We start from the raw sequence: 24603 nt of genomic DNA, 5'->3' as shown, positions 1-24603 counted from the left end.
GGGAGGATGGAGAGATGGAGGGATGGGATGAGGGAGTATAGTAGCAGAGATCAATTATGCAGGGGTGAAGGGAGGAGGGAAAAAGGAGAGATAAAGAGGAGAAGTTCAAATGGGGGAGGGAGTGGAGGGGTTAATGAAGACCAGAGAGAGAGAGGGAAGTTCGAATGGGGGGTTAGGTTAATGAAGACCAGAGAGAGAGAGGGAAGTTCAAATGGGGGGTTAGGTTAATGAAGACCAGAGAGAGAGAGGGAAGTTCAAATGGGGGGGTTAGGTTAATGAAAACCAGAGAGAGAGAGGGAAGTTCAAATGGGGGGGTTAGGTTAATGAAGACCAGAGAGAGAGGGGGAAGTTCAAATGGGGGGTTAGGTTAATGAAGACCAGAGAGAGAGAGGGAAGTTCGAATGGGGGGGTTAGGTTAATGAAGACCAGAGAGAGAGAGGGAAGTTCAAATGGGGGGTTAGGTTAATGAAGCCCAGAGAGAGAGAGGGAAGTTCAAATGGGGGGTTAGGTTAATGAAGACCAGAGAGAGAGGGGAAGTTCAAATGGGGGGTTAGGTTAATGAAGACCAGAGAGAGGGGGGAAGTTCAAATGGGGGGTTAGGTTAATGAAGACCAGAGAGAGCGAGGGAAGACCAAATGGGGGGGGTAATGTAGACCAGAGAGAGAGGGGGAAGACCAAATGGGGGGGGGGTAATGTAGACCAGAGAGAGAGAGGGAAGTTCAAATGGGGGGGTAATGAAGACCAGAGAGAGAGAGAGGGAAGTTCAAATGGGGGGGTTAATGATGACCAGAGAGAGAGAGGGAAGTTCAAATGGGGGGGGGGGTTAGGTTAATGAAGACCAGAGCACATCGTTACAACACTGTATATAGACATAATATGACATTTGAAGTGTATTTATTAATTTGGAACTTCTGTGAGTGTAATGTTTACTGTTCATTTTTATTGATTATTTCACTTGCTTTGGCAACGTTAACATATGTCTCCCATGACAATAAAGCCCCTTAAATTAAATTGAGAGAAGTGCGTCACCTCTCCTAAATTCCAAAATAATAAAGACATTTCAAATGTGTATGTCTATATACAGTGTTGTAACGATGTGCTCTGGTCTTCATTAACCTAACCCCCCCCCCCCCATTTGGTCTTCCCTCTCTCTCTCTGGTCTACATTACCCCACCCATTTGGTCTTCCCTCTCTCTCTGGTCTTCATTGACCTAACCCCCCCCCCCAATTTGGTCTTCCCTCTCTCTCTCTCTGGTCTACATTACCCCCCCCCCATTTGGTCTTCCCTCTCTCTCTCTGGTCTACATTACCCCCCCATTTGGTCTTCCCTCTCTCTCTCTGGTCTTCATTAACCTAACCCCCCCCCATTTGAACCTCCCTCTCTCTGGTCTTCATTACCCTAACCCCCCCCATTTGAACTTCCCTCTCTCTCTCTGGTCTTCATTAACCCCCCCCATTTGAACTTCCCGATCTCTCTCTGGTCTTCATTAACCCCCCCCATTTGAACTTCCCTCTCTCTCTCTCTTGGTCTTCATTACCCCCCCATTTGAACTTCCCTCTCTCTCTCTCTCTCTGTACTTCATTACCCTAACCCCCCCATTTGAACTTCCCTCTCTCTCTCTGGTCTTCATTAACCCCCCCCCCCATTGGAACTTCCCTCTCTCTCTCTCTCTGGTCTTCATTACCCTAACCCCCACCCCATTTGAACTTCCCTCTCTCTCTCTGGTCTTCATTAACCCCCCCCCATTTGAACTTCTCTCTCTCTGGTCTTCATTAATAAAACTCCATCCACAGTTGATCATCACTTCTGCTGTAGTCTGATCCAGATTAACAACCTTTCTATTCTATTGAGACTCCTCAGATTATCTCCTTAATCTGTTATCCTCCCCTCTCCCCTCCACCTCCTCTCCCCACCCTTCCCCACCTCTCCCCTCCACCTCTCCTCCTCTCCCCACCCTTCCCCTCCTCTCCCCACCCTTCCCCTCCTCTCCCCACCCCTTCCCCTCCTCTCCCCTCCACCTCTCCTCCTCTCCCCCACCCTTCCCCTCCTCTCCCCTCCCCCCTCTCCTCCTCTCCCCACCCTTCCCCTCCTCTCTCCTCCACTCTCTCCTCCCCCCTCCCGTCAAGACACACTGAGGTGGAAACATAGCCCATGTCCCAGATGGCATTCTATTCCCTACACGCAAAACTAGTGCACCATAGAGGGAATAGGGTCTAAAGTAGTGCACTATATAGGGAATAGGGTCTAAAGTAGTGCACTATATAGGGAATAGGGTGCAATAGGGCTCTGGTCTAAAGTAGTGCACTATATAGAGAATAGGGTCTAAAGTAATGCACTATATAGGGAATAGGGTCTAAAGTAGTGCACTATATAGGGAATAGGGTGCAATAGGGCTCTGGTCTAAAGTAGTGCACTATATAGAGAATAGGGTCTAAAGTAGTGCACTATATAGGGAATAGGGTCTAAAGTAGTGCACTATATAGGGAATATGGTCTAAAGTAGTACACTATATAGAGAACAGGGTCTAAAGTAGTGCACTATATAGGGAATAGCGTCTAAAGTAGTGCACTATATTGAGAACAGGGTCTAAAGTAGTGCACTATATAGGGAATAGGGTCTAAAGTAGTGCACTATATAGGGAACAGAGTGTAAAGTAGTGCACTATATAGGGAACAGGGTACAATAGGGCTCGGGTCTAAAGTAGTGCACTACATAGGAAATATGGTCTAAAGTAGTGCACTATATAGGGAACAGGGTCTAAAGTAGTGCACTATATAGGGAACAGGCTCTAAATTAGTGCACTATATAGGGAATAGGGTCTAAAGTAGTGCACTATATAGGAAATAGGGTCTAAAGTAGTGCACTATATAGGGAATAGGGTCTAAAGTAGTGCACTATATATGGAATATGGTCTAAAGTAGTGCACTATATAGGGAATAGGGTCTAAAGTAGTGCACTATATAGGGAATAGGGTCTAAAGTAGTGCACTATATAGGGAATAGGGTCTAAAGTAGTGCACTATATAGGGAATAGGGTCTAAAGTAGTGCACTATATAGGGAATAGGGTCTAAAGTAGTGCACTATATAGGAAATAGGGTCTAAAGTAGTGCACTATATAGGGAATATGGTCTAAAGTAGTGCACTATATAGGGAATATGGTGCCCTTTGGGAGACAGCCTAATGGGGGAAGGGAGGGGTCTATATTACACAACTGAATGGAATACTAGTGTGGTTGTTGTTGAGGCCTGCCCAGTCCCACACCGTCTAAAACCAATGAGGGTCCCCAACATTATTTCACAATCACACCACAAAGGACACCAAAACGCCCAATAAAAACCAAATCAGAGACATTTTTACTGCAAGCCAGGAATCTAGATGAAACAAACGAATGAATGAATTAAACTGAGTTGTTGTTGATGTGAAGCCTAGACAGGTCAAGCCCAAAACCAGAAAGCCAAGGCATATTTTCCCAGAATTATTCTCCTGACCACAAAGACCTCAAACATCTTCAATTACAACTGAAAGGGGGGGGTTAGACAGAGGGTAAGAGACCCACCCGCCTATACAGAGCTAAGGGAAACACTGGGTGAAAAGGTCAAAGCCCTCACCAGCTCGCGGTAATTTCCTAGTTCCCGGTAGTTTGGTTGTTCCCGGTAACTCCCGAGCTCTCTGTAGTTTCCTTCTGGTCGGCTGGACTCCTCCAACCTCTCCATCCTCTCCTCTCGTCTCTGCCGGTACGAGTCCCTGTCTCCTCGATCTCCTCGTCGGTAGCTGTCCCGGCTGCCTGTATTAACCAGGTTTCCCCCAGCATTGCCTCCGCCGCCAAACGTCCGAGTTCCCTTCAGAAGAGGTCAAGAGATTGGTTTCCCCGACAGACAGACAAAGTCTCTTCCTGGACTAAACAACTGTTTGAATGGAGAATGTAGACCTAATCTGTGTCTGGGAAACTGGCCCTTAATTTACAACAAGCCAGTAGAAACAGTACCAACTCACACAGTGGGACACGGAGTCTAACAGACACGGGTGATCCAGTTACTATAGCTACGACAACAGGGATAAAACCACACACACACACACACCTCTTTGTTCTTGGCAACCTCAGCGATGGCCGCTAGCCTCTGCTTCTCAAACTCTTCGTTCTCGTCAGCTGTTTTCACCACACTGGTGCTGACCAGGGTTTTCCTGGTGTCCAGCTCTCTAGAGTCCACCTCTTCATTCCTCACACACTTCTGAGGAGCACAGAGAAGAGAATTTCATCAGTCTGATTGGTTAGTCAACGGAGAGAGAATCAGCCTGATTGGTTAGTCAACAGAGAGAGAATCAGTCTGATTGGTTAGTCAACAGAGAGAGAATCAGTCTGATTGGTTAGTCAACGGAGAGAGAATCAGTCTGATTGGTTAGTCAACAGAGAGAGAATCAGTCTGATTGGTTAGTCAACAGAGAGAGAATCAGTCTGATTGGTTAGTCAACGGAGAGAGAATCAGTCTGATTGGTTAGTCAACGGAGAGAGAATCAGTTTGATTGCTTAGTCAACAGAGAGAGAATCAGTCTGATTGGTTAGTCAACAGAGAGAGAATCAGTCTGATTGGTTAGTCAACGGAGAGAGAATCAGTCTGATTGGTTAGTCATCAAAGAGAGAATCAGTCTGATTGGTTAGTCATCAAAGAGAGAATCAGTCTGATTGGTTAGTCGACAGAGAGAGAATCAGTCTGATTGGTTAGTCAACAAAGAGAGAATCAGTCTGATTGGTTAGTCAACAGAGAGAGAATCAGTCTGATTGGTTAGTCAACGGAGAGAGAATCAGTCTGATTGGTTAGTCAACAGAGAGAGAATCAGTCTGATTGGTTAGTCAACAGAGAGAGAATCAGTCTGATTGGTTAGTCATCAAAGAGAGAATCAGTCTGATTGGTTAGTCATCAAAGAGAGAATCAGTCTGATTGGTTAATCAACAGAGAGAGAATCAGTCTGATTGGTTAGTCAACAGAGAAAGAATCAGTCTGATTGGTTAGTCAACAGAGAGAGAATCAGTCTGATTGGTTAGTCAACGGAGAGAGAATCAGTCTGATTGGTTAGTCAACAGAGAGAGAATCAGTCTGATTGGTTAGTCAACAGAGAGAGAATCAGTCTGATTGGTTAGTCAACGGAGAGAGAATCAGTCTGATTGGTTAGTCATCAAAGAGAGAATCAGTCTGATTGGTTAGTCATCAAAGAGAGAATTAGTCTGATTGGTTTGTCAACAGAGAGAGAATCAGTCTGATTGGTTAGTCAACAGAGAGAGAATCAGTCTGATTGGTTAGTCATCAAAGAGAGAATCAGTCTGATTGGTTAGTCATCAAAGAGAGAATCAGTCTGATTGGTTAATCAACAGAGAGAGAATCAGTCTGATTGGTTAGTCAACGGAGAGAGAATCAGTCTGATTGGTTAGTCATCAAAGAGAGAATCAGTCTGATTGGTTAGTCATCAAAGAGAGAATTAGTCTGATTGGTTTGTCAACAGAGAGAGAATCAGTCTGATTGGTTAGTCAACAGAGAGAGAATCAGTCTGATTGGTTAGTCATCAAAGAGAGAATCAGTCTGATTGGTTAGTCATCAAAGAGAGAATCAGTCTGATTGGTTAATCAACAGAGAGAGAATCAGTCTGATTGGTTAGTCAACAGAGAAAGAATCAGTCTGATTGGTTAGTCAACAGAGAGAGAATCAGTTTGATTGGTTAGTCAACAGAGAGAGAATCAGTCTGATTGGTTAGTCAACGGAGAGAGAATCAGTCTGATTGGTTAGTCAACAGAGAGAGAATCAGTCTGATTGGTTAGTCAACAGAGAGAGAATCAGTCTGATTGGTTAGTCAACGGAGAGAGAATCAGTCTGATTAGTTAGTCATCAAAGAGAGAATCAGTCTAATTGGTTAGTCAACAAAGAGAGAATCAGTCTGATTGGTTAGTCAACAGAGAGAGAATCAGTCTGATTGGTTAGTCAACAGAGAGAGAATCAGTCTGATTGGTTAATCAACAGAGAGAATCAGTCTGATTGGTTAGTCAACAGAGAGAGAATCAGTCTGATTGGTTAATCAACAGAGAGAGAATCAGTCTGATTGGTTAGTCAACAGAGAGAGAATCAGTCTGATTGGTTAATCAACAGAGAGAATCAGTCTGATTGGTTAGTCAACAGAGAGAGAATCAGTCTGATTGGTTAATCAACAGAGAGAATCAGTCTGATTGGTTAGTCAACAGAGAGAGAATCAGTCTGATTGGTTAGTCAACAGAGAGAGAATCAGTCTGATTGGTTAGTCATCAAAGAGAGAATCAGTCTGATTGGTTAGTCAACAGAGAGAGAATCAGTCTGATTGGTTAGTCAATGGAGAGAGATTCAGTCTGATTGGCTGTGTGTGGAACTAGTTAAATATTGGCAGGTCATACCTGTCCGAAAGGCACAAAGGGAGGGGCTCCACCTTCCCTTCCGATGTTACTCCTGCTGTGTTTGGCCAAGCTCTGGAGGTCAAAGGTGAGAAGAGGAGGGGAATTTAGAACGCCCTTTAGTACATATATCTATACATTCTTAATTCCATTCCTTTATTTAGATGTGTGTATTGGGTATACATTGTGAAATTAGATTTGTGTGTATTGGGTATATGTTGTGAAATTAGATTTGTGTGTATTGGGTATACGTTGTGAAATTAGATGTGTGTGTATTGGGTATATGTTGTGAAATTAGATTTGTGTGTATATGTTGTGAAATTAGATTTGTGTGTATTGGGTATACGTTGTGAAATTAGATTTGTGTGTATTGGGTATACGTTGTGAAATTAGATTTGTGTGTATTGGGTATACGTTGTGAAATTAGATTTGTGTGTATTGGGTATACGTTGTGAAATTAGATTTGTGTGTATTTTTTGTGAAATTAGTATTGGGTATACGTTGTGAAATTAGATTTGTGTGTATTGGGTATACGTTGTGAAATTAGATTTGTGTGTATATGTTGTGAAATTAGATTTGTGTGTATTGGGTATATGTTGTGAAATTAGATTTGTGTGTATTGGGTATATGTTGTGAAATTAGATTTGTGTGTATTGGGTATATGTTGTGAAATTAGATTTGTGTGTATTGGGTATATGTTGTGAAATTATATTTGTGTGTATTGGGTATATGTTGTGTAATTTGTTAGATATTACTGCACTGTCGGAGCTAGAAACACAAGCATTTCTCTACACCCGCAATAACATCTGCTTAACACGTGTATGTGACCAATACAATTAGATTCGATTTTTTTTTAACCTTCTATTTTAGTAACAAAATATTTAAGAGTACAGATTATTGTATGGGACAATATACAAACGTTTTTGAGAAAGATAATATATATATTTTTTAAATGTAATTGAATAAATGTGTTTATTGGTCTCTTTTAATTTTGATAACAGATAAAATGTAATGAATTGAAGGTTATTTGCTGATGTAAAAATCTAAAAACGCCCTTTAGTGCGCCCTTTAGAGCGCCCTTTAGTACGCCCTTTAGAACACCCTTTAGTACGCCCTTCAGGACAGCCTTCAGGACAGCCTTTTTCATGGTCCTTTGAACCAGATAGAATGAACAGCTGTCCAGTAACAGCGTAATAAACACTATAATTTGAGGCGCAGGCTCTCTATTCCCTGTATAGTATAAAGAGTCTAGTGCACTACTTTTGAAGTGCATGCCCTATGTAGGGAATAAGGTACTGTTTGGAACACACCCACAGAGACAGTCTGCTGTAAAACGAAGGGTAAAACTCCTCCTCACCCTTTGCAGTTCCCATTTCTCCATCATGTGGTCGACCTCCCCTCCGAGGACGGATATCTTGGAGTCGTCCAGAAGCAGAATGCCATTCTTCACCTGGACCGTACCAAGGACCTTCACCTTGGTTCCTGGAGGGGTGTCCAGGCTAAAAAACACAATACAGGGGGTGAATTAGGGAGGCCAGAGGACAGCTCCATAGAGAACCCATTTTGTATTATATGGAGAGCTCTAAGTAGATCAAATCAATTCAGCGGTTAAGGAAGCTTAAACCAATGCCAAAACAAACAAACAAACAAGGACATTATAATAAACATGGAACATGTTTACAGTTACATTTAATACAGATTGGCTACAGGAATGGAATGGAAGCACAGATCATATGTTAACCTAATATTGGACAGGACAACAACAACAGGGAGATTGATAAACAATAGATTTCTATCTCTGTAACGACGACATAAACAACAGACAGAACAAACAGTGTATTGATATGAAAGCAGTTTTGGCCCAGCTTTAATTAGAAAAGAAAATCACAAATCATCACGATTCATTTTCCCTCCTAAAACACTTCATCCAGCCAGCTATGCCTGTGGTGGCTACTGTCCAACAGGGCTAGCCATGCCAAAAGAACAGCTTAGCTTACGTTACCCACAAACCTCTCCCCTCTGTCCTGTCCGACCATGCCCTATCCAGACCACTCTTCTAAATGACACGCTGTGTTGCAGTAGGATGGTGAGACTAGCGAGACTAGGGATTGTGTCCTAAAATAGCACAGTTGTGTCATTTAGTGGTCTGGATAGGGCATGGCCTGTGGTCAAAAGTAGTGCACTATATAGAGAATAGGGGGCCAAATTGGGACATACCCTAGGAATAATCCCGTCCCCGGTCCAGGCCGATTCTCATTTTAAATTAACAGCCCTGTTCTGATCACCCCCAGCTCTGAGCCCCCGGCCCGCGTCCCAAACGGGATCCTATTCCCTATGTAGTGCACTACTTTTGCCCAGGGCCCTATAGGGAATAAGGTACCATTTGGAATTCAGCCCCTAGTCCTCTCATTAAAAAGCACAGGGACTTAGAGGGATGTCCAGATGCTGATGCAGCAATTAGGGATTTCACTTCCAGCCCAATGACCCAGTAGGTCTCAAACGGCAGCCTTTCCCCCTATATAGGACATCATGTTTGACACGAGACCCCCCCCCCTCCCCCCAATAGGGCAAGTAGTAGTGCACTACATAGGCAATAGGAAGCCATTTGGGACAGCATGGAGCTAGCTGGGGCTGGAGCAGGGTCCTCTCTCAGGGTACTGCTTCATAACGACACCGTGGAACGGAGCTGTACGCCGTTACAAACTAACCTCTTTCTGTTTCCTTCTATCCATCCTCTCATCCATCTCCTTCTGTTTCCCCCTCCCTCCCTCCCTCCCTCCCTCCCTCCCTCCCTCCCCTATCAGAGCTAGCTGATATCAACAGAACAGACACTAGTTAGTGTTGTCATTATAAAAGGGTTGTACTGTTCTCTCCTCATGGATAGATTCTGGGCAAGCTCTCCTCTCCGTCCCAAATGGGACCCTATTCCCTTTGTAGTGCACTGCTTTTTTGTTGACCAGAGTCCATAGATAATAGGGAAGCATGTGGGACTCAGCGCTCCTCTCCGGCCACTCCACCTGTAGGGGCTGGCTGGTAGCCACGGCAGCCGTCGCCGCGGACGCTGCTTGGATGGAGTTGTAATTAAGGAAACGGATTGGTAGCGGATCAGCCACCGACGAGTGGAAATTGCGAGGGAGGAGAAGAAAGCGAGAGATGGAGACCGGGGGAGGGAGGGAGGGAGGGGAAGTTCAGAAAGTCACCAACATCTGTCTGTGCTTCCATTCCAAAAGTAAGACGAGTATTTTGGTTGAAAATTAGGATCTAGCGACGATACTGGCTGATTGGTAGACAGGACTGAAGCAGCATCAGTCTACAGGTCTATATAGTCAACAGGAGGTGATTTGTAGACAGGAGTGAAGCAGCATCAGTCTACAGGTCTATATAGTCAACAGGAGGTGATTTGTAGACAGGAGTGAAGCAGCATCAGTCTACAGGTCTATATAGTCAACAGGAGGTGATTTGTAGACAGGAGTGAAGCAGCATCAGTCTACAGGTCTATATAGTCAACAGGAGGTGATTTGTAGACAGGAGTGAAGCAGCATCAGTCTACAGGTCTATATAGTCAACAGGAGGTGATTTGTAGACAGGAGTGAAGCAGCATCAGTCTACAGGTCTATATAGTCAACAGGAGGTGATTTGTAGACAGGAGTGAAGCAGCATCAGTCTACAGGTCTATATAGTCAACAGGAAGTGATTTGTAGACAGGACTGAAGCAGCATCAGTCTACAGGTCTATATAGTCAACAGGAAGTGATTTGTAGACAGGACTGAAGCAGCATCAGTCTACAGGTCTATATAGTCAACAGGAGGTGATTTGTGTACAGGACTGAAGCAGCATCAGTCTACAGGTTTATATAGTCAACAGGAGGTGATTTGTGTACAGGACTGAAGCAGCATCAGTCTACAGGTTTATATAGTCAACAGGAGGTGATTTGTAGACAGGACTGAAGCAGCATCAGTCTACAGGTTTATATAGTCAACAGGAAGTGATTTGAACTGTATCCACTTCTAAATGGTAATTCATAATGTGTCACCAAGACCATACGAATGACTGACAGTTACTTTCTTCAGTCATTTTTATACTTTTACATGAGGTACACATTCAGAGTACTAACATATTTTGGGGGAAATCAACTGAAAGGTCATAAAATGGCATTTCCTTACAAAATAAATATAAAAAAGCCCTGTCTAACAAGGTGGGGGCGGGGGTCTACTAAGCTATTTGGAATTGTTTTATAAAGGTCATAAAAGGGCATTTCTTTACTAAGCTACATGGAATTATTTTAAAAGGTCATACCAAGGATCATTTAGCTATTTGATTTAGAATTTTAAGACCCCCTTGAAGTATAAAAAAAATATGTTTTTGATGAAAACTTGTATTTGGCCTTACGGCTATTAGACAATAGAAAGGCATTGAATAACAGATTCACTACATGGAACAGATAAACCCCCCAAAAAAATCATAAGGAAGTTTGTCCTATATCTGAGAGATATAAGAAAGATCAGGAAACTTTTTATATTATCTGGGACATGTATTTTACCTCTTATTGTTGGCACTAAACTATCTCCATATATCTTCCCATTCATTTTTTAAACTCGTTTCCCGGGGACATTCAAACGAGTCTTGTGAGGCTTGTTGGTGTCCTAGAGCAAAACAACCCACACGTACGTGTTCGTGAGAGTCTCACCTTTCCACAGAGGGGTCATATTAATGTGTAGCCCAAACTGTTTGGACAGAAGTTGGCAGATCGGTGGAACCGACTTCAGAAAAGTCCAGAGTGGCTTGTGGGGGTCGTAGAGCAAAAAACGGAGAACACCATGGTGTTCCTGAGAGTCTCATCTGTACGCCAAACCATTCGGACGCTACAGACGTGTTTCGTGACAGACTGATTTTCGGGATGTCTCTCATAGTCTGACAAACACCGCTCTAGCTCTGCCACCCGCAGATGTGCGACATCATCGACTGATACGATGGATTGAGACGCATCCAAAAAGCAACAAAAAAACATCTCCAGCATAAACTGACAGATTCTGATTGGGGGAGTTTTATATAGGGGGTTAAAGAGGACGGATTCGCTGTGATATTGTATGCAGTGATGGGGGAGTTTTATATAGGGGGTTATAGGGGGTTAAAGAGGATGGATTCGCTGTGATATTGTATGCAGTGTTCATACCTTCATACCACATATACACCTGAATAACCACGCAGCTAAGAAACACAGAGAAGGGCCTCCTCCTGCTCTGATACGTCCCTTCTCTCAACCAATTAACACGGTTGGAAGAAACCATTGTTTATTTGTTTTTTTACAGAAGAAGTGAACGCCAATCAAGTGGCTGGCTTAATGCTAAAGCCTCCGTGATCTGAAGCCTCCTTTGTACTTCTGAAAAAGGAAGAAGTGTTATTTCATCAGCCTGTTAGATCGAGGCTTGCATCCCAAATGGCCTTCTACTCCTTCTATAGGGCACTACTTTAGACAAGGACCCATAGGGAGGACCCATAGAACTCTGGTCAAAAGAAATGCTCTACGTAGGGAATAGCCAGAATCATCAACAGAGATATCTGAGCATTTTTCATACTGGTCTCCCGTGGGAATCGAACCCACAACCCTGACGTTGCAAGCTCCATGCTCTACCAACTGAGCCACACGGGACTACCAGGCCAATTATTCCTATCTAGGAGTAATTAATTGATGACTAGATATTCCATGATGGAAGGCCCTATCTAGGAGTAATTAATTGATGACCAGATATTCAGATGGAAGGCCCTATCTAGGAGTAATTAATTGATGACCAGATATTCCATGATGGTAGGCCCTATCTAGGAGTAATTCATTGATGATCAGATATTCAGATGGAAGGCCCTATCTAGGAGTAATTCATTGGTGACCAGATATTCCATGATGGAAGGCCCTATCTAGGAGTAATTAATTGATGACCAGATATTCCATGATGGAAGACCCTATCTAGGAGTAATAAATTGGTGACCAGATATTCAGATGGAAGGCCCTATCTAGGAGTAATTAATTGATGACCAGATATTCCATGATGGAAGGCCCTATCTAGGAGTAATTAATTGATGACCAGATATTCCTTGATGGTAGGCCCTATCTAGGAGTAATTAATTGATGACCAGATATTCCATGATGGTAGGCCCTATCTAGGAGTAATTAATTGATGACCAGATATTCCATAATGGAAGACCCTATCTAGGAGTAATTAATTGATGACCAGATATTCCATAATGGAAGACCCTATCTAGGAGTAATAAATTGGTGACCAGATATTCAGATGGAAGGCCCTATCTAGGAGTAATTAATTGATGACCAGATATTCCATGATGGAAGGCCCGATCTAGGAGTAATTAATTGGTGACCAGATATTCCATGATGGAAGGCCCTATCTAGGAGTAATTCATTGATGACCAGATATTCAGATGGTAGGCCCCATCTAGGAGTAATTAATTGATGACCAGATATTCCATGATGGTAGGCCCTATCTAGGAGTAATTAATTGATGACCAGATATTCAGATGGAAGGCCCTATCTAGGAGTAATTAATTGATGACCAGATATTCAGATGGTAGGCCCTATCTAGGAGTAATTAATTGATGACCAGATATTCAGATGGAAGGCCCTATCTAGGAGTAATTAATTGATGACCAGATATTCCATGATGGTAGGCCCTATCTAGGAGTAATTCGTTGATGATCAGATATTCAGATGGAAGGCCCTATCTAGGAGTAATTAATTGATGACCAGATATTCAGATGGAAGGCCCTATCTAGGAGTAATTAATTGATGACCAGATATTCCATGATGGAAGGCCCTATCTAGGAGTAATTAATTGATGACCAGATATTCAGATGGAAGGCCCTATCTAGGAGTAATTAATTGATGACCAGATATTCCATGATGGAAGGCCCTATCTAGGAGTAATTAATTGATGACCAGATATTCCATGATGGTAGGCCCTATCTAGGAGTAATTAATTGATGACCAGATATTCCATGATGGTAGGCCCTATCTAGGAGTAATAAATTGGTGACCAGATATTCAGATGGAAGGCCCTATCTAGGAGTAATTAATTGATGACCAGATATTCCATGATGGAAGGCCCTATCTAGGAGTAATTAATTGGTGACCAGATATTCCATGATGGAAGGCCCTATCTAGGAGTAATTCATTGATGACCAGATATTCAGATGGTAGGCCCTATCTAGGAGTAATTCATTGATGACCAGATATTCAGATGGTAGGCCCCATCTAAGAGTAATTAATTGATGACCAGATATTCCATGATGGTAGGCCCTATCTAGGAGTAATTAATTGATGACCAGATATTCAGATGGAAGGCCCTATCTAGGAGTAATTAATTGATGACCAGATATTCAGATGGTAGGCCCTATCTAGGAGTAATTAATTGATGACCAGATATTCAGATGGAAGGCCCTATCTAGGAGTAATTAATTGATGACCAGATATTCCATGATGGAAGGCCTTATCTAGGAGTAATTAATTGATAACCAGATATTCAGATGGAAGGCCCTATCTAGGAGTAATTAATTGATGACCAGATATTCAGATGGTAGGCCCCATCTAGGAGTAATTAATTGATGACCAGATATTCAGATGGAAGGCCCTATCTAGGAGTAATGTTGTCTAAAAACCAATTTTTGCTTAGTCATTATGGGGTAATGCGTGAAGATTGATTAGGGGAAAATGTTTTTTTTTTAATCCATTTTAGAATAAGGCTGTAACGTAACAAAATGTGGGAAAAGTGAAGAGGTCTGAATACTTTCTGAATGCACTGTACATATATTTGTTTGTTTTTCTCCGTTCCTGGCACCGTACGGTACTTTTCCTGGGTGGTAAATTCCTCGATCTGGGACAGGTGTTTGAACCAGTAGTTGTTCTCTACCTGATCAATCAAACAGATTAATTAGCCTGGTGTTTGAACCAGTAGTTGTTCTCTACCTGATCTGGGACAGGTGTTTGAACCAGTAGTTGTTCTCTACCTGATCTGAGACAGGTGTTTGAACCAGTAATTGTTCTCTACCTGATCTGAGACAGGTGTTTGAACTCAAGGCCCACAGCGTTGGTGTGTCCGTCTGTCATCTGCAGCCGCAGCATCCTGGGGGCTCCCTGAGACTCCTCATTGTCCTTGGGAGCCGATGCGTTCCTCACCTTCTGAACCTGCAGCACACACGGACCCTCCAACTGATGGTGGGAACGGGTAGGGCGAGACGAAAGACAACGGTCCTGTTAATTAGGGCACACTGTTAGCAAAAATATTTTACAGCCAGAGAGTGAGTTAAGGGTCCGTATTGATTAGGCACCAAACGGATCAAAACAGACAAAGCGAGAGGGGACCTGAACTTGTCCAATAAGAAATGTAATCTTTTTGTTTTTACGTTGCAAAACATTTTTGCTACGGTGTGTCCTAATGCCAGGGTTTGTTGCAGTAAAGATATCAGCCTTGTAAGCACTAACTGACAAACAACCTCACCAGATGGTCCCAGCTTCAATAACTGCTCCTCTGGGATGAATAAAGTGTATTGAATTGAGCTACCCTCGCTATCTCCTTGCTCAAATTGACCTTACTGCTTTTACAGTTGAAGTGGGAAGTTCACATACACTTCGGTTGGAGTCATTAAAACTCGTTTTTCAACCACTCCACACATTTCTTGTTAACAAACTATCGTTTTGGCAAGTCGGTTAGGACATCTACTTTGTGCATGACAAGTAATTTTTCCAAGATTTGTTCACAGACAGATTATTTCACTTATAATTCACTGTATCACAATTCCAGTCAGTCAGAAGTTTACATATACTAAGTTGACTGTGCCTTTAAACAGCTTGGGGAATTCCAGAAAATGATGTCATGGCTTTAGAAGCTTCTGATAGGCTAATTGACATCATTTGAGTCAATTGGAGGTGAACCTGTGGATGTATTTCAAGGCCTACCTTCAAACTCAGTGCCTATTTGCTTGAAATCATGGGAAAATCAAAAGAAATCAGCCAAGACCTCAGAAAAATAATTGTAGACCTCAACAAGTCTGGTTCATCCTTGGGAGTAATTTCCAAACGCCTGAAGGTACCACGTTAATCTGTACAAACAATAGTACGCAAGTATAAACACCATGGGACCACGCAGCCGTCATACCGCTCAGGAAGGAGACGCGTTCTGTCTCCTAGAGATGAACGTTCTTCGGTGCGAAAAGTGCAAACCAATCCCAGAACAACAACAAAGGACCTTGTGAAAATTCTGGAGGAAACAGGTACAAAAGTATCTATATCCACAGTAAAATGAGTCCTATATCGACATAACCTGAAAGTCCGCTCAGCAAGGAAGAAGCCACTGCTCCAAAACCGCCATAAAAAAGCCAGACTACAGTTTGCAACTGCACATAGGGACAAAGATAGAACTTTTTGGAGAAACGTCCTCTGGTCTGATGAAATCAAAAATAGAGCTGTTTGGCCATAATGACCATCGTTTTGTTTGGAGGAAAAAGGGGGAGGCTTGCAAGCCGAAGAACACCATCCCAACCGTGAAGCACGGGGGTGGCAGCATCATGTTGTGGGGGTGCTTTGCTGCAGGAGGGACTGGTGCACTTCACAAAATAGATGGCATCATGAGGTAGGAAAATGATGTGGATATATTGAAGCAACATCTCAAGACATCAGTCAGGAAGTTAAAGCTTGGTCGCAAATGGGTCTTCCAAATGGACAATGACCCCAAGCATATTTCCAAAGTTGTGGCAAAATGGCTTAAGGACAACAAAGTCAAGGTATTGGAATGGCCATCACAAAGTCCTGACCTCAATCATATAGAAAATCTGTGGGCAGAACTGACAAAGCATGTGCGAGCAAGGAGGCCTACAAACCTGACTCAGTTACACCAGCTCTGTCAGGAGGAATGAGCCAAAATTCACCCAACTTATTGTGGGAAGCTTGCGGAAGGCTACCCGAAACGTTTGACCCAAGTTAAACAATTTAAATGCAATGCTACCAAATACTAATTGAGTGTATGTAAACTTCTGACCCACTGGGAATGTGATGAAAAAAATAAAAGCTGAAATAAATATTTCTCTCTACTATTATTCTGGCATTTCACATTCTTAAAATAAAGTGGTGATCCTAACTGACCTAGAAAGGGAATTTTTGCTAGGATTAAATGTCAGGAATTGTGAAAAACTGAGTTTAAATGTATTTGGCTAAGGTGTATGTAAACTTCTGACTTCAACTGTAAGTACCTGCCCTTCCTTAATGCTTAAGTACCGGACCTTCCTTAATGCTTAAGTAACAGACCTTCCTTAATGCTTATGTACCGGGTCTTCCTTAATGCTTATGTACCGGGTCTTCCTTAATGCTTATGTACCGGGTCTTCCTTAATGCTTATGTACCGGGTCTTCCTTAATGCTTATGTACCGGGTCTTCCTTAATGCTTATGTACCCGACCTTCCTTAATGCTTATGTACCGGGTCTTCCTTAATGCTTATGTACCCGACCTTCCAACCTCTTGGGGCTAGGTGGGACGCTAGCGTGCCACCCGTGGTGCACTCCATCAACAGCAGGTGCATTTCAAGAGCGGCAAATTTGAATCCAAATAAATGTCAAAATTCAAATTTTTCAAAAATACAACTATGTTACACCATTTGAAAAGATAAACATCTCCTTAATCTAACCACGTTTTACGATTTCAAAAAGGTTTTACGGCGAAAGCATAAATTTAGAGTATGTTAGGACAGTACATTTACAAGAGTTGTGTGTAATGTTTTGTCAAGTCAAAGACAGGGTCACCAAAACCATAAAACCAGCTAAAATGATACACTAACCTTTTACAATCTCCATCAGATGACACTCCTAGGACATTATGTTAGACAATGCATGCATTTTTAGTTCTATCAAGTTGATATTTATATCCAAAAACAGCGTTTTACTATGGCATTGATGTTGAGGAAATCGTTTCCCTCCAATAACCGGCAGTCAAGTCAGCGTCACAAATTAAATAATTAAAATTAGAAAACATTGGTAAAATATTATATTGTCATTTAAAGAATTATAGATTTACATCTTTTGAACGCAATCAACTTGCCAGATTTAAAAATAACCTTACTGGGAAATCACACTTTGCAATAATCTGAGCACTGTGCCCAGAAAAATACGCGTTGCGATACAGACTAGACGTCATGTTGGGGAGATCTAAAATCGAAAATACTATGTAAATAATCCATTACCTTTGATTCTCTTCATCAGATGTCACTTCCAGGTATCACAGGTCCATAACGAATGTAGTTTTGTTCAAAAAAGCTCATCATTTATGTCCAAAAATCTCCGTCTCGTTAGCACATGATGTAAGCCAGCCGGACTTCTCGTCATGAACGAGGGGAAAAAATATATTTCCGTTCGTTCAAACATGTCAAACGTTGTATAGCATAAATCATTAGGGCCTTTTTAACCAGAACATGAATAATATTCAAGGTGGACGAATGCATAGTCTTTTATAACGTATTGGAACGAGGGTACCCAACATGAAGTAGCGCGCCAGGTGTCTAATGGGACATCACCGTTCCATGGCTCTTGTTCGGTCAGATCTCCCTCCAGAAGACTCAAAACACTTTGTAAAGGCTGGTGACATCTAGTGGAAGCAATAGGAAGTGCCAAAATATTCCTAAACCCCTGTGTTTTTCAATGGGATAGGTTTAAAGTCAATACAACACATCAGGTATCCACTTCCTGTCAGAAAATGTCTCAGGGTTTTGCCTGCCAAATGAGTTCTGTTATACTCACAGACACCATTCAAACAGTTTTGGAAACTTTAGAGTGTTTTCTATCCATATATAATAAGTATATGCATATTCTAGTTACTGGGTAGGATTAGTAACCAGATTAAATCGGGTACATTTTTTTTATCCAGACGTGCAAATGCTGCCCCCTAGACCCAACAGGTTAATGCTTATGTACCCGACCTTCCTTAATGCTTATGTACCCGACCTTCCTTAATGCTTATGTACCTGACCTTCCTTAACTTCTTTGGGATAGGGGGCAGTATTTTCACGGCTGGATAAAAAACGTACCCAATTTAATCTGGTTACTACTCCTGCCCAGTAACTAGAATATGCATATAATTATTGGCTTTGGATAGAAAACACCCTAAAGTTTCTAAAACTGTTTGAATGATGTCTGTGAGTATAACAGAACTTATATGGCAGGCCAAAACCTGAGAAGATTCCATACAGGAAGTGCCCTGTCTGACAATTTGTTGTCCTTCTGTTGCATCTCTATCGACATTACAGCATCTGTGCTGTAACGTGACACTTTCTAAGGCTTCCATTGGCTCTCCAAAGCCGCCAGAAAGTGGAATGGGGTGTATGCTGTCTCTGGGCAAAGTACAGCAGCTCTGTTTGTGAGTGGTCAGCCTGGGGACAGTGAGACTGGAGATGCGCAGTCACGAGACTTCTAAATATTTTTCTTTCAGCCTTTGAATGAATACAACGTTGCCCGGTTGGAATATTATCACTATTTTATGAGAAAAATAGCATAAAAATTGATTTTAAACAGCATTTGACATGCTTCTAAGTACGGTAATGGAATATTTCGAAATTTTTTGTCACAAAATGTGCTCGCGCGTCACCCTTCGGATAGTGACCTGAACGCACGAACAAACAAACAAAACAGCGGTATTTGGATATAACTATGGATTATTTGGAACCAAAACAACATTTGTTGTTGAAGTAGAAGTCCTGGGAGTGCATTCTGACGAAGAACAGCAAAGGTAATCCATTTTTCTAACAGTAATTCTGAGTTTAGTGAGCCCCAAACTTGGTGGGTGTCAAATTAGCTAGCCTGTGATGGCCGAGCTATGTACTCAGAATATTGCAAAATGTGCTTTCGCCGAAAAGCTATTTTAAAATCGGACATAGCGATTGCATAAAGGAGTTCTGTAATTATCATGAGTAATTTAGTAAATTCACCGGAGGTTTTCGGTGGGTATGCTAGTTCTGAACATCACATGCTGATGTAAAAAGCTGGTTTTTGATATAAATATGAACTTGATTGAACAAAACATGCATGTATTGTATAACATAATGTCCTAGGAGTGTCATCTGATGAAGATCATCAAAGGTTAGTGCTGCATTTAGCTGTGGTTTGGGTTTATGTGACATATATGCTTGCTTGGAAAATGGCTGTGTGATTATTTGTGTCTATGTACTCTCCTGACATAATCTAATGATTTGCTTTCGCTGTAAAGCCTTTTTGAAATCGGACAATGTGATTAACGAGAGTCTTATCTTTAAAATGGTGTAAAATAGTTGATTGTTTGAGAAAATGTAATTGTGGTATTTTAGTTGGTTTTGTATTTCGCGCCGTGCGATGCCATTGGCTGTTGGCTAGGGGTTCCGCTAGCGGAACGTCTGTCCTCAACAGGTTAATGCTTATGTACCGTTAAACAGTGTGTTTGTTCTTCAGTTCCATGCTGTAAACAGAGAAGTGGCAACTAAAGGGCCATAAAGAAATACAACTACTCAGATGGGTCTTCTTTTAATGAACAGCTCTGGTTCCCTCCTTTACATTCAACTGGAGGTTTACACGTTCCAATTAAACTAGTTTATCTCCAAGAGCTGGCATTCTACGCCATATTCAATCACCTCTTTGTAAATGCAGTACATATTAATTGCAATCTAGTGATAACCTACTCTGGGAAAAGAGCCAGGCAAAAAAAATAATAACTTAATGCAGACAGACTGAGAAATTCTGAATTACCAGTATTGATGGCGCTTTCGCTGTTAGACTAATGCAGAGTGAGAGTTGTACTTACCTGAAAGGAGTGCAATATCTTATACAGAGCCTTAGGAGGACCGTGGGTTATTAGCTCTCTGAGCTTTAGGAGGACCGTGGGTTATTAGCTCTCTGAGCTTTAGGAGAACCGTGGGTTATTAGCTCTCTGAGCCTTAGGAGAACCGTGGGTTATTAGCTCTCTGAGCTTTAGGAGGACCGTGGGTTATTAGCTCTCTGAGCTTTAGGGGGACCGTGGGTTATTAGCTCTCTGAGCTTTAGGAGGACCGTGGGTTATTAGCTCTCTGAGCTTTAGGAGGACCGTGGGTTATTAGCTCTCTGAGCTTTAGGGGGACCGTGGGTTATTAGCTCTCTGAGCTTTAGGAGAACCGTGGGTTATTAGCTCTCTGAGCTTTAGGGGGACCGTGGGTTATTAGCTCTCTGAGCTTTAGAAGGACCGTGGGTTATTGGCTCTGAGCTTTAGAAGGACCGTGGGTTATTAGCTCTCTGAGCTTTAGAAGGACCGTGGGTTATTAGCTCTCTGAGCCTTAGGAGGACCGTGGGTTATTAGCTCTCTGAGCCTTAGGAGGACCGTGGGTTATTAGCTCTCTGAGCCTTAGGAGGACCGTGGGTTATTAGCTCTCTGAGCCTTAGGAGGACCGTGGGTTATTAGCTCTCTGAGCCTTAAGAGGACCGTGGGTTATTAGCTCTCTGAGCCTTAGGAGGACCGTGGGTTATTAGCTCTCTGAGCCTTAGGAGGACTGTGGGTTATTAGCTCTCTGAGCCTTAGGAGGACCGTGGGTTATTAGCTCTCTGAGCCTTAGTAGGACTGTGGGTTATTTGCTAACATACAAATTAATTCATTAATTATCTCCCTCGTCATCATCTGTGGCATTTTCTCTGTTGAACTCAATGCAACTCCCCATGGCTGAAGGAAGGAATGAAGGTATTTTAAAGCTAGAGTGACAGAGACATCTAGTGGCCTTTGGAAGTAGTGCATTTCAGTATTTCTGAAATGTGCACAGGACAGTGTAACCAACAGGGTATCAAACCCGGGTCAGGTGCATGTTGTTTTCAAGGCTGAGATAAATAGCCCACTGAGCTAAGGCCTATGAATTAGCTTCCTAAGTTGCCATATGTCTTCAGCATGGTTACTCACCATAGCAGTCTAGCTTGACTAACCTCCATCCACTGAATATTACACAGTCGTGTTGGTTTTAACTTTGTTTTTGTTCTGTGTTGAATCATTATGATAGGATCTTTGACAGTTTCTCTGACCATTTGGCGTACACACATCTGTGCTAATACACACACAAAACGCCTCACCTTCTCCACCCGGCCACTGTTGATGTCTGCAGGGAGAAACTTCCTGCCAATAGGCCTCAGGTCACTCTGTAGAGATAGTCACAGAGACAGGGGGGGATAAGCAATACTTTACCAACCAACATATTAGGCTGACAATGATATTACCTGTAAACCTCGAGAAGCATAATTGAAAGCAATGTAGAGAAACCTGTTTTGAAATCAGTGGCAAATATTGCCTGCATCCTGATTCTCCACACATCTCCCAAAGTAGGCATGAGCACACTCCCTGTCATGGACTTCAAAAACTATTGGATTGGTGTTAGTCTGATTAATCAGGTTGTAATATACAATTAATTGGTATAGACGGCCAGACGTGTGCAAATGTTCCTTACAAGCCAGAATGTTTAATAGAATTACATTTGAACTTACTCTCCCCGTTTGTCCCTTCCTCTGCTCGAAACTTTAGACAAAATATCCACAGGAAGGTCTTGTTTACCTGACATTGTAGAGAGCCGGTAGGTATGTGGTTTGGTACTGAGGTAAAGTGAGTTTTATATTGGATATTGGGATTTCAATCTTCAAAAAAAATATTCAGAATATACCATTTTCATTGTCATGCATACTTGGTTCAATAACTGTTGACAGAATATACCATTTTCATTGTCATGGCATGCTTGGTTCAATAGCTATTGACAAGAGATTCTGGGCTTTGAGCACACTAAAAAGTCACTTAAACAATACTTTCCTGTGGATATTTTGTCTCAAATTTAGAGCAGCGGAAGGACAAACCACACAAACAACCGGTAGAGTAAGTTAACATGCAATTTTAATCAACATTCTGGCTTGTAAAGGAACATTTACAAACATTGTGCACACAAATGTCTCAGGCTGTATATACCAATTAAGTGTGTATTACAGCCTGATTATTCAGACTAGATTGTCGTAAGCATTTGGATGGAGGGACGGGGGAGTGTTCAACTACAAACAAGGGTGGAGAATTGGAATGCTGCCATATTAGGTTGACTTTGATTTACTGACATACCGGCAAAACATTCAATAAGCAATATTCAAAGCAATGTAGAGGAATCCGTTTTGTGGGTCTGACACAAACCTGTTTTGTAAAGCTTGATTGATTTTGAAATGAGGTCGACTGTAAGCACTTGACAAACAGTCTCTTTTTTCTACTCAAACCCCAGGGGTCAGTTAAATGTACATCTACACAGGTGAAGGGAAAACGTTTTTTTCTGTATAGTAGAAGAGAGATGTGAGAATACTAGCTACTTACATTAAGTGCAATGCGAATAATGTAATTAGCTGTGGGTTTCTCAGAAGTGCGTTTCAACTCCTCTATTCCTTCGTCTGTAAGGTACCTGTGTAGGAGGTAAACCAAAATAAAGGGCGTAACCTGTGTACTGTGGTTAAACAACAACACTCCACATAGCTACAGTGGCCAAACACATTGACATTTAAAAAACTAGCCAGCCAACTCGCATATCACTCCAGTGTACTTAACTAACGTAGCTAACAACTGACTAGCAGATCAACTTTGAAGATATATTAATAGCTAGCTAGCTACAGTACAGTTATGTAGAGCTAGCTAACTACAGTACAGTAATGTAGAGCTAGCTAGCTACAGTACAGTTATGTAGAGCTAGCTAGCTACAGTACAGTAATGTAGAGCTAGCTAACTACACCGGTGGTCACGGAGTTGTTTACTAAGCTAGCTAGCTACAGTACAGTAATGTAGAGCTAGCTAGCTTCACCGGTGGTCACGGAGTTGTTTACTAAGTTAGCTAGCTACAGTACAGTAATGTAGAGCTAGCTAGCTACTGTACAGTTATGTAGCGCTAGCTAGCTACAGTACAGTTATGTAGAGCTAGCTAGCTACAGTACAGTTATGTAGAGCTAGCTAGCTACAGTACAGTTATGTAGAGCTAGCTAGCTACAGTACAGTTATGTAGAGCTAGCTAGCTACAGTACAGTTATGTAGAGCTAGCTAGCTGCAGTACAGTTATGTAGAGCTAGCTAGCTACACCGGTGGTCACGGAGTTGTTTACTTTGGTAGCTAGCTAGGTAGCTACTTAGCTTCAAATGAGCATACATTGCCTTGTTAGTTAGCGTACCAAAGCTATACATGCTAAAAAAATAATTGACAGCAATTTGCAAGACAAATGACACACTTCGCAACATCAACTGCCAAAATAATCATTATTAGCTACTGTTATCAGTTCGTACGCCAGGTATGTAATACCATAGCTAGTTACACATATCTGGCGTACAAACATTTAAGCTACATTAGCACAGGCATCATAGTATGTGAGATCCTAAATCTAACATTAGGTGTTAATTTAGCTAACGTTAACTAGAAAAGCCAAAGCTATGCTAGCAAAGTGAACGTGTAATGTAGCTAGCTAGCTAACACATTAGCCACAAGCTACCCACCAGCCTTCTTTGGTGAGGGCTAAGTTGATTTCAGCCATTTTCTTTAAAATGAAGTATCAAATGCAAATATAGTCGATGAACTATTACATTTGTGGATTATCCATTGTTTTTATCTTTAATAATTAATCCGATAATCAATGGGTTTAGCCGGGATATTTTAGCGTGTGCCGACTAAAACAAATGACCTCGCGTTGGGAGAGACGTCCAAGTTGAATCTGGTAGTTGGCGGCAGAGAGGGAAGGAAGAAAAACAGCAGCCTCAGTGGCAAAGACAAGCACTACATGTACGGTGCTTCTACCAACCCAATGATCTACTACACTCAGTGGCAAAGACAAGCACTACATGTACGGTGCTTCTACCAACCCAATGATCTACTACACTCAGTGGCAAAGACAAGCACTACATGTACGGTGCTTCTACCAACCCAATGATCTACTACACTCAGTGGCAAAGACAAGCACTACATGTACGGTGCTTCTACCAACCTAATGATCTACTACACTCAGTGGCAAAGACAAGCACTACATGTACGGTGCTTCTACCAACCCAATGATCTACTACACTCAGTGGCAAAGACAAGCACTACATGTACAGTGCTTCTACCAACCCAATGATCTACTACACTCAGTGAAATGGGATAATATTAGTTTCAATGTTTCAATTTCAAAAAAA

At 42.1% G+C, this 24603-nt stretch overlaps 1 protein-coding gene across 6 annotated transcripts in view; it reads right to left on the bottom strand.

The window, feature by feature from the left end:
• LOC106592742 (tudor domain-containing protein 3) overlaps positions 1 to 24388 on the bottom strand; it is a 64812-nt gene extending 40424 nt beyond the window's left edge. For 2 of the 6 annotated variants that reach the window (XM_045699594.1, XM_045699595.1), the window contains exons 1-8: positions 23932 to 24388; positions 22775 to 22859; positions 21511 to 21576; positions 14465 to 14625; positions 7768 to 7909; positions 6414 to 6485; positions 4081 to 4230; positions 3610 to 3840 (exon numbers count right to left, since the gene is read on the bottom strand). In XM_045699594.1, the coding sequence (XP_045555550.1) occupies positions 3610 to 3840; positions 4081 to 4230; positions 6414 to 6485; positions 7768 to 7909; positions 14465 to 14625; positions 21511 to 21576; positions 22775 to 22859; positions 23932 to 23969 (945 nt within the window). In that variant the 5' untranslated portion in view covers positions 23970 to 24388. The remainder of the gene's footprint in view (positions 1 to 3609; positions 3841 to 4080; positions 4231 to 6413; positions 6486 to 7767; positions 7910 to 14464; positions 14626 to 21510; positions 21577 to 22774; positions 22860 to 23931) is intronic. The other 4 variants (XM_045699590.1, XM_045699593.1, XM_045699592.1 and 1 more) reach the window with 3 other exon arrangements.
• Between the last annotated feature and the right edge of the window lie 215 nt (positions 24389 to 24603).

This window comes from Salmo salar, chromosome ssa17 (genome assembly GCF_905237065.1).
Source record: "Salmo salar chromosome ssa17, Ssal_v3.1, whole genome shotgun sequence".
Lineage (NCBI taxonomy): Eukaryota > Metazoa > Chordata > Actinopteri > Salmoniformes > Salmonidae > Salmo > Salmo salar.
This window is presented reverse-complemented; position numbering and strand designations above follow the sequence as displayed.